The sequence below is a fragment of the Chiloscyllium plagiosum genome, unplaced genomic scaffold, assembly GCF_037043375.1.
Source record: "Chiloscyllium plagiosum isolate Xiang-an unplaced genomic scaffold, Cpla_swu_hap1 HiC_scaffold_10, whole genome shotgun sequence".
Classification (NCBI taxonomy): Eukaryota; Metazoa; Chordata; class Chondrichthyes; order Orectolobiformes; family Hemiscylliidae; genus Chiloscyllium; species Chiloscyllium plagiosum.
Genome location: NW_028270148.1, coordinates 50,865,271 through 50,880,634, shown reverse-complemented (window position 1 = coordinate 50,880,634; position 15,364 = coordinate 50,865,271). Strand labels below are relative to the sequence as shown.

At 40.0% G+C, this 15,364-nt stretch overlaps 1 protein-coding gene across 4 annotated transcripts in view; it reads left to right on the top strand.

Moving 5' to 3' along the window:
• The window catches only part of LOC122552831 (N-lysine methyltransferase SMYD2), a 59,743-nt gene that overhangs the window by 18,102 nt on the left and 26,277 nt on the right, over positions 1-15,364 (top strand). For all 4 annotated transcript variants that reach the window (XR_015758435.1, XR_015758434.1, XM_043695833.2 and 1 more), the window contains exons 3-5: positions 178-288; positions 3,935-3,995; positions 10,814-10,938. Coding sequence is in view for 2 of the 4 variants with exons in the window: in XM_043695833.2 (XP_043551768.1) it covers positions 178-288; positions 3,935-3,995; positions 10,814-10,938 (297 nt within the window). In the remaining 2 variants the exon portion in view is untranslated. The remainder of the gene's footprint in view (positions 1-177; positions 289-3,934; positions 3,996-10,813; positions 10,939-15,364) is intronic.

Below are 15,364 nucleotides of genomic sequence, written 5' to 3'. Positions count from 1 at the left end.
GAGAGAGTGTCAAATATTAATGGTTGAATCAAAAGCTCATTATGGCATAAACCAATTTTGAGTCCAAGTGTTATGTTGGAATTCTGAAAGTTAGTGCTATCTAGCTGTTATTTAAAATGTTTGGATTCTTCATGTTAAAATGTATCTCTCCTTCCTTTCTTTCTTGCTTTCTTTCAGAAAGCTGATTGGCCAATGCACAAACTGGAATGTTCTTCCATGAGCAAATTTGGGCAGAACTGGAACCCCTCTGAGACGGTCAGGCTGCTGGCAAGAATCCTGGTCAAACAGGTGAGGTGGATGAATTGACAGTCCTAGTCCTCGTCCTCGTCCTCGTAGCCAGCAACAGCTGTGATCTATTATACTTTGGAAATGTGACTGGACAGTTTGCTATCTCGGCTAAATTAGCCTCTCTTGGCATGGCATGAAGTTGGATTCCAGTTTGTGACTATTACTCGGTAACTTGTGCTCCAAGTGCATGTTAGCTAGTATCTAGTCAGGACAGGATTGTACATAATTTCCATTGTCTTTCCTTCCTTCTGATGATCATAACGATATAACTTGCTGAAATCAATTGTCCCAACTCTGCATGCTACTAGTCCCCAAATTACAAAAGGATATCGGTCAAGGTACAAAAATAATTTTAAGGATCTGAGAGTTTGTACCTATTTAAAAATGACTGAATACATTAGGGTTGACCTGATAGAGGTCTTCAGGTTTTTTTTTTGGGTTGATAATGGACTGTATTTTGCAGTTAGTGGCACAGTTGATCTTGATGTGACCAGAACACATCTCTGAAGTGGATGTTACTTTTTCCTGACAAATTCACACTTCCAGACATCCCAGCAGTGGGAGTTTTGGTGATTAAAGATTTTGTTTGTTTGCCTGTCTGTCTCTGGTAACGTCAATAGTGCAGAATCACAGTTAGTAGCCATTAACCGTTTCACCATTATAACAGCAAAATCTTGGCTATTAATTGGTATGGCTTGGTTTTCGTTGCCTGCTGGACATGGGTATGAAGGTGGGCAGGCTCAGAATTTCACAACATCACTAGGTGGCAGTTTACTGCTGTCTTCCCACTTCTAAGCTGTTTTTAAGGAGGTAGGTAGGTTCAAGTTCTTCTGAGATTGGAAGCCAACTGGAATACATCACTCAGCGAGTGCCCTCTACCCCCACCTCCATGGCAACCTGAGTCCAGTGGATGACTAGAAATGATTTAAAGGATGGACTCCAGAATCTGATTTAACCTCCGTGCCCCTGCCAGCTGCATGATGTGACTGGTTGGTTTTTTGGAATATCAGGAGCATATTTTTTCTTTCCCTTATGTCCATAGCCTGCCACACTTCCTACAATGCTCAAAGCCCTTCTATTTTCAAGTGCCACCTTCTGGAGCCCATCTGCTGTCCTTATTTTGACACTGGAGCAAATTATGTCACCTTTTATACCAAAGTCATGGTGTTGCATATCATGTTGATGTCGTGAAGAGGGAGATGGTAGAAGCAAAAATGAAAGCCGAGCCCCTGCTTGTGTTGGAGGCCAAGATTAAAGGATAATTAGCAAATGCAATAGACAATTCACGTGGAACATTAGCAGGGAGTAGTTAAATGTAAAACAAGCTATCGTAAGGATATGTTGAGCCAAATAGTGTAGACACATTTTAAAGAGAAACCGGAAAAATACAGCTGGGTGAAAAGGGCTGATCATTATGATGATCGGGATGGGAAGAAACTCACAATTACATGCACTGAACAGGCCCTAGTGGTTCTGCACAGGATAGGCTGTCTGATCTGATGCTGGAAGGCTGTAGCTACCACCTACCAAATATTGGTTTAAGTCATTTTGTCGTCTTGGACCAATGGGTGAAGGGATAAATGGGGAGGAAAACTAGGAAGTCAGTAAATTATACCCCTATTGATAAGTTGTCAACATATATACAATTAATTATCACTTTGGCCTTGCCTGTTTTTTAAAAGCAAGGTCTTTGCATAATAGACAAAGTGATCTTCTGTTCCCTAGATGCTGCCTGACCTGCTGTGCTGTTCCAGCAATAAAGTTTCAGCTTTGATCTCCAGCGTCTGCAGACCTCACTTTCTCCTCTTTCTGTTCTCCACAATTATGATTTATTTTTAATTTCCAAGCAAAATAACAGAAACCAAAAGCTAGGTCTCCATGGTGTATTTCTAAAACTAAGTGTTAGAGTCCAAGAGATGTATAACACAAACAGAACCTTTTTGGTCCAACTTGTCTATGCCTACCAGATATCCTAAATTTAACCTAGACCTATTTGCCAGTACTTAGCCCATATCCCTCTCAACCTTTCCTATTCATATATCCATCTAGATGCCTTTTTTAAATGTTGTAATTGTATCAGCCGTCACCACTTCCTCTGGCAACTCATTCCATGCACCATCCTTTAATTTGCTTTTGAATTGCCCCCCCCCCCCCCCCCCCCCCCGCTTACCCTAAAGTATGCCCTCTAATTCTGGACTCCCCCATCCCAGGGAAAAGACCTTGATTATTCACTGTATCCATGGTGCTCATGATTTTATAAACCTCTAAGGTCACCCCTCCACCTCCGATGCTTCAGGAAAAATAGCCCAAGTCTATTCAGTCTCGCTGTCGCTAAAACCCTCCAACCCTGGGAAAATCATTGTAAATCTTTTCTGAACCCTTTCGAGCTTCATAACATCCTTCCTATAGGAAGGAGAACAGTGTTGTTCACACTATTCCAAAAATAGCCCAACTGATGTGCTTGAGTGGATCTGTGATTTTAGACATTCCGTAAGGTTATTGTAATGTTTTGGTTGTCTAAAGGATATGTGCTGACTAACATTTCTATTAGGAGTAGGTCAGTCATCTCCTTCGGTTTGCCCTGCCATTCATAAGATTGTGATCTGATTGTGGTCTCTGCTTTCCTGTCAGTCCCTGTGTCCTTTGACCTCTTTGTCAGTGAAGGTTGTATCTAACTCTGCCTTCAAAAATATTCAATGACTTTACCTCCACTGGTCTCTTGGGAAGAGAAATCCACCAACTCTTAGAGAACTTTTTTCCTCATTCCTATCTTAAAGTGGAAGACCCCATTATCTTTAAATGGTGTATTCTTTTTTAGCTTTAATCTTTTCCTACAGGGGTAAACATCTATTTATCATCTGCTTTTTAAAAACAAAATACTGCAGATGCTGAAAATTTAAATGCTAGTGAAACTCTGTTCTGGTGGTATATATGGAGAGAGGATAGAAGTAATGTTTTAAGTGCAAATTAACTTGTCTGTAATGTCCCTTTTAGGATCATAAGTTTGTTTTTGATTTCCAGTTAACTCCCCTCTGGCCCTGTTCTTTGGAACTTTGCGGGTATATTCTGAAGTTTTTGCTGATCTTTAAAATTCAAAAATCCATAAAGGTAAAGTGTACGGAGTTCAAGTTAAGCTGCAAGCAGCTGGGTGACATAGTGGAGACTGAGGCAGCAACAGCGAGCAACTTAATGAGGTTTTTTCCCCCATTGTACAGTGATTCTTTTCGAATGGACAAACTTCTTAGATGTATGTCATATCAGAATTTCAAAGATTTGCAGCAAAGCTAAGTGAATGGTGTTACCTGTGATTTGTTGCTCAATGTGATGGATGTGTGCTCACTGCATAGAAAAAAGCCTTCAATTCAGGAAACAGGTTAATTTTAACACTAGTTTTTTCTTAATCCAGAGGGCACTGGTGACTATGACTAATCTCTGCCTGATCTTCTTATAAATATTCCTGCTGTATAACTTAAACCCCCCTCCCCCACCCAATACATATAGCATCTTCTACTCCAGTCTTTTTATATAATGATTAATACTAATTGCTGAATGAGTTAATGTCAGATGATTGGTTTTCTCTGTTGACATATTCAAACCTTGCTGCAGTTAATATGCTTCTAAATTCTGTTTCTATTTCCTTGTATAGAAAATGCACCCAGACAAAACTCCTTCAGAGGAATTACTAGCTGTTAGTGAATTTGAATCACGTAAGTATTCATTACAGAATACAATAATTCAGTTTTAGTTTCACAAACTGCAACTTTCCAAAAGAGGACAGTTTTTAAGTTCAAAGTTAAACAGATCTAGAGTTTAGATTAGAGTGGTGCTGGAAAAGCACAGCATGTCAGGCATCATCTGAGGAGCAGGAAAATCGACATTTCAGGCAAAAGCATTTCAGAGGCTATTAGTACGTTGCGTTCATAGAATTTGTATAAATATATCAGAGTTTCTCTATATTTACCCTTTATAAAAGATTGACCTGATTCCTGCATCATGTAAGAGAAAAGTATGATTCTAAAATTTCAGACTTCAGAGTCTGGACTTTGCTCTGAACAGTGATCGGTTTTTGAGACTGATTTTGTCGTGGAGAAATAAGTTCTTGAAGTCTACCTCCTAATCCCAAAAAAAATGAACTTGAATTGTCTTTCCAGGTTTTTAACACGTCCCCTTTTTTTTTCCAAGTCTGCTTGGACCTCCATGCACCTCCTATCTGAAATTACGACGACTGCACATGCTCATGCAATACTTCCTATGGAGTGCTCAGAGTCAGTGATGACTGATTATGGAATGTCATAATGGTTAACAACGCAGGAAAAGGCCCATTGAGTCTGCGCTGGTCAAAAATAATCATTTTAACTATTCTAATCCTATTTGCCAGTACTTGGCCCATAGTCTTGTATGCATGAGTTCACAAGTGCACATTTTTAATCCTTTTCTCAGTGAGGATTTCTGCCTTTATCACCCTTACTGGCAATGAGATTAAGACTCCCACCACCCTCTGAGTGAATAATAGCTTCATCATAGCCCCCTCTAAACCTCCTGCACCTTGCTGTAAACCTCTGTCTCTGGTCACTTACCTTTCCCTGCTCCAAGGGGAAAGGTTCCTTCCTGTCTACCCCATCCATGCCTCACATAACTTTTATCATCACTCTCGGCTTGACGGAAAGCAACCCCAATCAATTCAATCCCTCTTCATAACTGAATCCATCCTGGTAAATCTCCTCTGCAAACACTCTACTGCTATCGCATCCCTAATTTGCTATTATACTGTTTTAAAAGCATTTGGATTAGCCAAAGTGGGATCTCTGTCTTGTGTGAACATATTAAAGTGTTTTAGATTGTAGAGGCTTAGTTGGACAGCAGAAGACCTTTTCTGAAACGAGGATGTTACAAAAGCTACAGCCTGGATTGTTTCCTGACTGACAAGATTTCAGTCCTACGAAGTTAGACAGGAAGAAAAGGAGTATGAACCAGGGAGATGTGGAGATCTGGTTATCTGTGTTATTGAAAATCTAACTGTTAAGGATGAAGTTCAACAAAATGAAGCTCTTGTGTTTAGCCACCTTTTTAGGATAAGTACATCAAATGGATTTTGAATTGAAAGTGTTATACCAGCCTACTCCAATCGCATCTGAAACAATACGTCTTATTAGTTGAAAGACAAAGTATTTAATGAAGCTATGGAGACCAGCTCAAATATCAATTTGAGGAATGGAGTGTGGTCTGTCAGGTAGCTGTCCCTTTGGAATATCAAAGTTTTACAAAGGACTCAAAATTCCTTTGCGAGGTCATTTAGATGTTGGGATAACGGTAAAATGCTAAAACATTTTTATTAGCTTTAATTACTTAGAGGTGTAATTACTCTTGCCTTGACATGCCATTTGTGGTCGGTAGTGGAGAATTCCCAACCTTCCCTTAACCCTACAACTTTAAACTCTAATACAGGGTACCAAAACTTTTGGAGAACTGTTTAGAAAAGGCTTAAGATAGTGATCTGAGACAGTACCTAAAACCAGGAATGGGAGTCATTGTATTTTTGTACAATTTTATGGATGTATACATTCCTGAAGCATGACTTTCAGGATAATTAGAACAAAGAAAATTACAGCAGAGGAACCGGCCGTTTGGACCTCCAAGCCTGCACTCTATCTAAATCTATTGCTTAATTTCTAAGGATCTGTATCCCTCTGCTACCTGCCCATTCAAGTATCTGTCTAGATGCATCTTAAATGATGCTATCGTGCCTGCCTCTACCACCAGTGTTGGCAATGCGTTCCAGCCACTCGCCACCCTCTGCGTAAAGAACTCTCCATGCGAATCTCCCTCTCACTTGAACTTGTGACCCCTAGTAATTGACTCCCCCGTTCTGGGGCAAAAGCTTCTTGCTATCCACCCTGTCCAGACCTGTCATGATTTTTGTAGACCTCAATCAGGTCCCCCTTCAACCTGTCTTTCTAATGAAAATAATCCTAATCTGCTCCACCTCTCTTCATAGCTAGCGCCCTCTATACCAGGCAACATTTCTGGTGAACCTCCTCTGCACCCTCTCCAAAGCATCCACATTCTTTTGGTAATGTGGTGACCAGAACTATGCAGTATTCCAAATGTGGCTGACCCAAAGTCTTATACAACTGTAACATGACCTGCCAACCCTTGCACTCAACACCCTGTCTGATTAAGGAACGATTGCCATATTCCACCTTGACCACTCTATCAATCTGCATTGTCACCATTGCTACAAATGTGGTAGTGGAATAGTTGTTTTTTCTTTGAAACAAGATATTGTCTTTTTTATATACATAATCAATCTGAGGCTCAAATTTTATGTTGGAAGAAATGATTATTACTTTGGGGCTAAAATCATTTACATCTTCACTTTTCACCCACAATCTCTGTGCTTTGGAAAGAGTCTTCAAACTTTGAAGACTGATTAGAGCCAAGATTGTCATAGCGATTAGTATAAGGAAATTAGTTTGTTGCCATTAGGGACACTGTCAATGAGTCCTCCAGATTTAGTTTTAGTTTTTGTTTTGAACAGATAAATGAATGTTAAGTGAGAGGCCACTTAAATTGTAAACCAAATCAACAACACTTTCAACATCAGTTTGAGAGAAACTGACAAAAGCCTGAGAGTTGGAGGGAAGCATTTGAAGGATTCTAAACAAACAATGAAAAGTAGAGCAGATTTTAAAAGTTTAAAGTTTGACATTTTCTTTCAGGAAATGTGTTTTTGGTCCTATTTTAGTCTGTTTGGAGCCATTTCAAAAGCAAGATTCACTGGACCTTTTATCAAATCAAAAAAAAGCTTAAGAATGTGAATTGTGAGAGTATTTCAGACAGGAGTGAGAACCAGCATTTCAGGGTAACACATTGAAAAGATATGGTAGGGCCAATAGACAACAAAAAAAATGAATTTAATGGTATTGGAGTAAAAGGTGAAGTCTAGAAATCTAAGTAGTTGGAGAATGAATCAGCAATTGAAAAATTATCCTCCAACAATCAGCTTGGAAAAAACACACTAATGCTTAAAAGGTTAGATAACATGTTTTATCTTGAAGACATTTGAAGTGATTTAGGAAGGCTATTACTGATCCATAAATCTTTGTGGGAACGGATCAGGAAAGTTTTGTTTTGATCATGTTAATGTGGGTGATATTGTCTATAAAGCAGTTCCTGTACAGACTCCATCCAGGGAGTGTAGATCAAGTGAGGGAAGAAACTAAGTTAATTGTGGACAATGACATTGAACTGTCACAGTAGCTGGACGTCACCTGTCAAATGATGCTGAAACTGGATGAGTTACAACAATTCTGTTAACTTTGTGGTAATTAACATGGTAGTGAACGCCGATTTGCATCCAGTCCTAGACTGGTGGACTGTGTTAAATAAATCTTACATTCATCATTTGTCAAACAAATCCATTGTTAAAAGGATGTCAATTCCATTAACTGATAAAGCTGATATTTCTTTAGTTCTTGTAATGTGGGATGAATATTATCAGTGCAAAGTCCTTTTGTTTGGAATGAAAAATGCACCAGCCACATTTCAATGGCTAATCAATGATCAAAAGACTTGGTAATAATACTGTTTACATTGACAATTTGGTTGCAGTTTTGCTAAACCAGGGAAGAGCACTTGCACCATTTTGATCAGCTATGAAAAGCCAATTTGATTATAATGAATTTGCTAAAGTTAAAGTGACCTTACTTGGGTCATATGGTGGGACAAAGCCAAGTAGCACACAGAAGTAAAAGTGCAGGCTAGGATAAACTGAGAAGTTGGCATGAGTGAATTTTTATTGCAGATTTGTTCTGAACTTGTTCACTGACATTGCACCTTTTGAACAAAGTTGTTGAAAAATGTAAGAAAATCTGAATGGACTTGAGTATCAAAGTATGAAAATGTGGAAGTAGGGCTGACAGTTCTGCCTAATTTATGGGAGACCATTCAAAGTTGATGCCCGTGACATTGGTCTGGAGGCTGTTTTACTGCAGGATGACCTGTTGGTCAAGAAACTGACCCCATTCCCTGTCGATAAAAATGTTGAACCATTGAAAAACCAACATTGAGCCTTATGATGGCTGTACATCATTTTTAAATATATGTCAACAGGGAATAAACTGTTATTTATATAGACCACAATCTTTTAACTTTTTAAATTGGAAATAATCCCAGGCCCTTGTCCTGAAGTATTATAAAGGAGCTTGCTTCCCTAGCTGTATATTGTATAAAAGAAACCTTTTTAGTGAGCACATTTGATGGATGGTTTTGTAGGTGCAATGAATTTGTGTAAAATATGGTTACTATGTAACTCAGTATGTTTAATGTCAAAATGTTAGTCCTGTTAAGGTGATATGGCATTAGTGTTAAGATTTGTTAGTAAGGAAAATGCCTCTTAAAGATTTTCATTCTTTTGTGGATAGATGGGATTTATTTAGATTTTAACATCATTTATCCTTGTGCTGGACTTTTCAATTTGAACTAGAGACATATGGATTTCTGGTGTCTGAAGCATCTTCCATAACTTCTGTATCCATGGTAATGTCTTTTGAAAAATATAGCTTGAGACCGGTAGTTTTGGGGACTAATTGGAATTTGTATACGTTTGCTCAGACTCTCCAAAAGAAAACCGTGTAGTGTAGTAGGTTTTCAGATTCTGAAGTTTTGTAGCGGAGATGAGGGGAGTGATGAAAACACCCCAGAGCTTGGAAGAAATTAAAGATTTTTAAAATTTCAGTTCCTGCAGATCTGCACAATTCTTTTGTTTTACATAGCCAGCTTCAGCTCTTGTTTCTGAGACCAGAGGAAGAAGATGTCTTTAGCTTACACTTGTTAGGAATACATTACCTTTGGTAAGGAATTGCATAAAACATCCAGACCAGAAGTGTTTAGTTAAAACTCAGAAGGTTGTTTTTTGAAGCTGAATATAAGATTTTGGAGTCGAAGGAAGGCCATTCAGCCCATCGAGTCCACTCCGCCATTTAATCATGGCTGATGGCCGTTTCAATTCCACTTACCCATACTCTCCCCATAGCCCTTAACCTGTTTTAAGCTCTGCCTGATCCTTAATTTATCTTAACTGCCAGATTCTCATGACCAGGAATTGAAGCCACACCAAGTCAAGCCTAAGTGGAATGGCAGAAAGCTTTCTCTCTTTAAAGAGTCACCAGATTTGAATGTTATCTCTGTTTTCTCTCATAGATGCTGCCAGACCTGTTGAGGTTCTCCATCAATTTCTGTTTGTGTTTCAGGGATGTGTCTGTGGTGTTTGAGTACTGTAATGGAATACTGTTGGGATTAATGAGATTGAGTTTTGAAGTCTTTAGAAATATTATAATAAACTTTTGTGTACTTTCTCAGTGCTGCAGGTTTGGGTTATTGTTTCAGTAAAAGACTGCCTTGTTTAAAAACAAAACCATCTAAGTCTGGGGATCTGATTTGCCTAATAATCTGATCCATTACCATATTCATTCTGCCATTTGAAGTGAGTTTGAGAAGGATTTTCCTGTTAATCTCTATGTACACAATCCTTATCAGTTGGCAGTGTGCCCATTATACCTGGTCGCCACTCCAAATATAATCAAAGTGCATAGGAAATGACCCAGTTTGAAGAATTTGAAGTATTATTAACCAATCTTACCAGATAAATAGCATGTGCCACTTTTATTTGTTACCAGCATCAAAAATAGGTTGCATAAAATGTCCTAAATTGTTTCAGCAGGAATGTGACCAACCAAAAATAGTTTGTGAAATGAGGTAATAGAGGGATGACTAAATGCTTAGCAAAGAAGTAGGTCTGAAAGGAAGATGATTAGTCAAGAGTTTGGAGAAAACTTCAGACCACTGATAACTCAAAGGGTGGCAGCTGTTATTGGATGATAAGAAGGTTGTGGCATGGCAATTATAATTTTTCTGATCAGCTGTGTGATTTTCATTCACAAGCATGTGAACATCTTAAACCAGTAGAGCTGGACAAACAAGACAGCGTGGGATTAGTGGAAGAGTCTTTAGTCAGCTGAATTTTAATAGTGTAAGATTGGGTCCCATTTTAGAGCAGGCATACCTTAAGAGGCAACAAAATAAGTTTATCACTAAATTTGTCTGAGAAATTTGATTTTTTAAATTTTAGAAGTGAGAAAAGGATGGTGAGTATTACTAAATGTTTTTAAAATTTTAGTGCCTACAGAATGTCTCCTTTCATTCGTTTAATGAATGAGAAAGAGTAATCCAGCAGAAATACTGTTTGAACCATTTTAAAAACCTAAGACTCCAGAGTTGATTATGATGGCTTGCGTACATGTAATGAGCAAAATCACTAAAACTGGAGGTCGCATAGAAAATGTCAGATCTCCTCACCTAGTTCAGTGCAACTTCCATATTGCATATTTGATCATTTTAATGCATGGCTCTGCAGAGTTGATTAATATCTCAATCCAATGGATTTAATAGCAATATAAAGATTTCAGAACTACTAGGGTTTCACTCCAGTCTCTCTCAATGTTTTTAAAATTTCTCTCTGTTTCAGACCTTGATAAATTGGATAATGAGAAAAGAGAGCTGATTGAGAGTGACATTGCTGCCCTTCATCATTTCTACAGCAAGCACCTTGACTTCCCTGACCGGGCAGCCTTGATTGAACTCTTTGCTAAGGCTTGTATCAGATTTGTAAATACTGTTTGTGTTTTTGTTTGTGGATGTGACTAGGTAACTTCAGAATTGTCGCATGTACATTATAAATAGTGTGATTTGCCACATAATATTTATTATTCTGTTAGAGTTGTGAAGATTCCAACAAGTATTTTCTTCAGTATTTACTCAGGAACAGGGCATTGTTGTCGATGAGAATACTGAGTCACAAATAAGTAGAATGGATGGCTTTGAGGTATGTAGAGAAGAGGTGTTGGAAATCCTGGAAAAGGTGAAAATAGATAAGTCCCCTGGGCCTGATGGCATTTATCCTAGGATTCTCTGGGAAGCAAGGGAGGAGATTGCAGAGCCATTGGCCTTGATTTTTATGTCCTCTTTGTCTACAGGAGTAGTCCCAGAAGACTGGAGGATAGCAAATGTGGTTCCCTTGTTCAAAAAGGGGAGTAGGGATAGCCCTAGTAACTATAGGCCGGTGAGTCTCACTTCTGTTGTGGGCAAAGTCTTAGAGAGAATTGTAAGGGATAGGATTTATGCACATCTGGATAGGAATAATGTGATCAAGGATAGTCAGCATGGTTTTGTGAAGGGCAAGTCGTGCCTCACAAACCTTATTGAATTCTTTGAAAAGGTGACGAAGGAGGTTGATGAGGGGAAAGCGGTAGATGTGGTATATATGGATTTTAGTAAGGCGTTTGATAAGGTTCCCCATGGTAGGCTACTGCAGAAAATACGGAGATATGGCATTGAGGGTGAGTTGGAGGTTTGGATTAGGAATTGGCTGGATGGAAGAAGACAGAGGGTAGTAGATGATGGCAAAGTTTCTTCATGGAGTGCCGTCACTAGCGGTCTTTCGCAAGGATCTGTTTTGGGACCATTGCTGTTTGTCATTTTTATAAATGACCTGGAAGAGGGGTTAGAAGGTTGGGTGAGCAAGTTTGCGGATGATACGAAAGTCGGAGGAGTTGTTGACAGTGAGGAAGCATGTGGCAGGTTACAGCAGGATATAGAGAAGCTGCAGAGCTGGGCAGAAAGGTGGCAGATGGAATTCAATGTAGCTAAGTGCGAGGTGATTCACTTTGGGAAGAATAACAAAAAGATGGGGTACTGGGCTAATGGTCGGATACTTGGTAGTGTGGATGAGCAGAGGGATCTTGGTGTCCATGTACACAGATCTCTGAAAGTTGCCACCCAGGTAAATAGTGCGGTGAGGAAGGCATATGGCGTACTGGCTTTTATTGGTAGAGGAATTGAGTTCCGGAGTCCTGAGGTCATGATGCAGTTGTATAAAACTCTGGTACGGCCGCATCTGGAATATTGTGTGCAGTTTTGGTCGCCATACTATAGGAAGGATGTGGAGGCATTGGAACGGGTGCAGAGGAGGTTTACCAGGATGTTGCCTGGTATGGAAGGAAAATCGTATGAGGAAAGACTGAGGCACTTGGGGCTGTTTTCACTAGAGAAAAGAAGGTTTAGGGGTGACTTGATTGAGGTGTACAAGATGATTAGGGGGTTAGATAGGGTCGACAGTATGAACCTTTTCCCGCGTATTGAGTCGGGTATTACAAGGGGGCATAGCTTTAAATTAAGGGGGGGTAGATATAGGACTGATGTTAGGGGTAGGTTCTTCACTCAGCGAGTCGTTAGTTCATGGAATGCCCTGCCAGTAACAGTGGTGGACTCTCCCTCTTTATGGGCATTTAAGAGGGCATTGGATAGGTATATGGAGGATAGTGGGTTAGTGTAGTTTAGGTGGGCTTGGATCGGCGCAACATCGAGGGCCCAAGGGCCTGTACTGCGCTGTATTCTTCTATGTTCTATGTTCTATGTTCTAAGACTTTGAGTTGTATATCCATAGAATTAACCGAGAGCTTCGGATGAATTCCAAACGGGTTTTTTGTTTTCTGTTTATCTGCTGTGTGGACCTAACTTTTGGCCTACTGCAAAATAGGGGATGTATTAGTCCACACCATTAGTTCTTGATCTACATTTTCTAGTCAGTCAGAGCCAGAAACCTAGTACTTGCAACAGCTGTTGGATTTGAAAGTGCAGGAAATTATGACCAATATGGACTTCAGGATCACTCTTCTCAAAAGGTGATGGCAGATTGACACTAATTGAATCCCTGTCATCTAAGCATTTTCAATTTCAAAGATTTGTCTGAAATTCATAGATACTTAGGCACCAACTTGAATTGTGCTTGGCATGATTGATCTTTGAGCAGGTTCAGATTTCAAAATTTTCTGGCTGAAGCCAAGCCTGAGTGTCCAGAAGCAATTGAGGAAGGCTGGTAAGTTGCGAAGTCTTTTGTCTCATCAGCCTCCTTTTTGGTAAAACAGAAGTTTCCTTTTTCTTTTTGTATCCTATTCTGTATCTGCTAGAGGAGGGCCTTTTAATGTTTATGGTGAGTGTCTCCTCATTCTCTTGCCATTTACCTTGCTAACTTGGGCAGAGGACCTGCATCTCAGACCTTGTCTTGATGTTATGCCAGAATTGTGCATGATCTTAATGGCAGCTCTACAAGGCAAGCAGTGTTGCCAGTAGATCTTACACCAGAATTGAATTTCTTATTTCTTGTTTTCTGGGGATGAAGGAGGTCATTAGCTGCATTAGACTGTGTAATATACAGTTACAAAACAAAATGGATTTCTTGTTTGGTAGTGCACCACCTTCCTTGGTGATAGCAAGAGGAAAATAGCTGCTGGACCTCAAAGAAGCAGATCCAGGCTCGTCCTATCACCCACTCACTCTCTCATTCTGACGTCTCTCCTCTTAAGACCTTGGGTTTGATTTTTACCATTTTGTGCCAAGGGGTGTTTGAGGACTGTTGCAAGCATTTGGAACAGCATCATTAAGTTGGTATAATATGTTGGGTTTTCAGATTGGGGCGGTATGGCCTGGCCCATAAAAGATCAGGGGCTTTTTGTGGGGTTTGCTTTATAGTTTGGATTTTGGATTAAGGTGGTTGGACTCGAACCTGGCAAGTGGCAGGTGCGAGTGTCTTTTCTTCCAGATGTTGAGTTTGGTTGGTTTAAACAGTGCTTAGCTGAAAATGTGTTGCTGGAAAAGTGCAGCAGGTCAGGCAGCATCCAGGGAACAGGAGAATCGACGTTTCAGGCATAAGCCCGAAGAAGGGCTTATGCCCAAAACGTCGATTCTCCTGTTCCCTGGATGCTGCCTGACCTGCGCTTTTCCAGCAACACATTTTCAGCTCTGATCTCCAGCATCTGCAGTCCTCACTTTCTCCTTAAACAGTGCTTTGGATAGCAATGGCTCTCAGTCACCAAGAGTTTTTTGTGGGGGTGGAAGACATGATTTTGGGGGTTTTATAAAAGGTGGTTAAGGCCAAGCTGCTGGAATTGGCAAACAAGCTGGAGCTGCATCCTTCTGTGAGGAAAGGAGAGAATTACAGCAATAGCTCAGCATTTCAATTTGATGGAAATGCCATGGGAATCTTAATGGCTAAAATTCAGTTGAAAATGAAGCAGCTTCATTTAGAACCAAGTGACGAGGAATTACAATTAAAAGCAGAAGAGAGAAATAGAGGAAAGGAAGACAGGGAGTTTGCACTTAAGAAATTCTCACCTTAAACAGGAAAAAGTGAGGACTGCAGATGCTGGAAATGAGTCAAAAAGTGTGGCCCTGGAAAAGCATAGCTGGTCAGGCAGCATCCGAGGAATAGGAGAGTCGACGTTTTGAGCATAAGCTCTTCTTCATGAAATTGAAAAGTTGACTCTCCTGCTCCTCGGATGCTGCCTAACCAGCTGTTCTTTTCCAGTGCCACACGTTTTGACTTGGACAGGAAAGTCAGTTTAAAAGCGTGGAGATGAAGGTTGAAGGTAAGCTGAGTGAGGGTGAGCAAACCCAAGGTAGCCAAAGGCCTGTTGAGCAACTGTTTAGATATATTCGAGCATTGCCTAAATTTGAGAAGGATGTGGAAGCCTTCTTTTTCATCTTGATTTGGAAAGGTGTCTCAACAAATATAGTGGCCAGTGACCATGTGGGTTTTGTTGATCCAAACAAAAAACTTGTAGAGCTAGTGAGGTGTTCACATCCCAAGCAGAGGAGATATCTGGGGCATAAGAGGTGGTGAAGAAAGCCATTTTAAATGCAAATGAGCTTGTGCCAGAAACCTACAGACAACACTTCAAGAACCCAAAGGTGGGATCCTGGTCAAATGCTACATTGAGTTTGAAAGGATCAAACTCAGTAATTGTGATAGGTGGATAGGGCTTTAAAGATAGAGCAAACCTATGATGCTATTAGAGAAACGATTATTTTGGAGTTCACAAATTCACGTCCTGACATAGTGAGAACTCTTGTGGCAGAGCAGAGTTAAATCAGCAAAATTAGCAGCTGAAATGGTTGATGATTGAGTTGGTCCATAAGTCCACATTTGGCTTCCAAAATCCGTTTCAATCCGTGAGTGCTA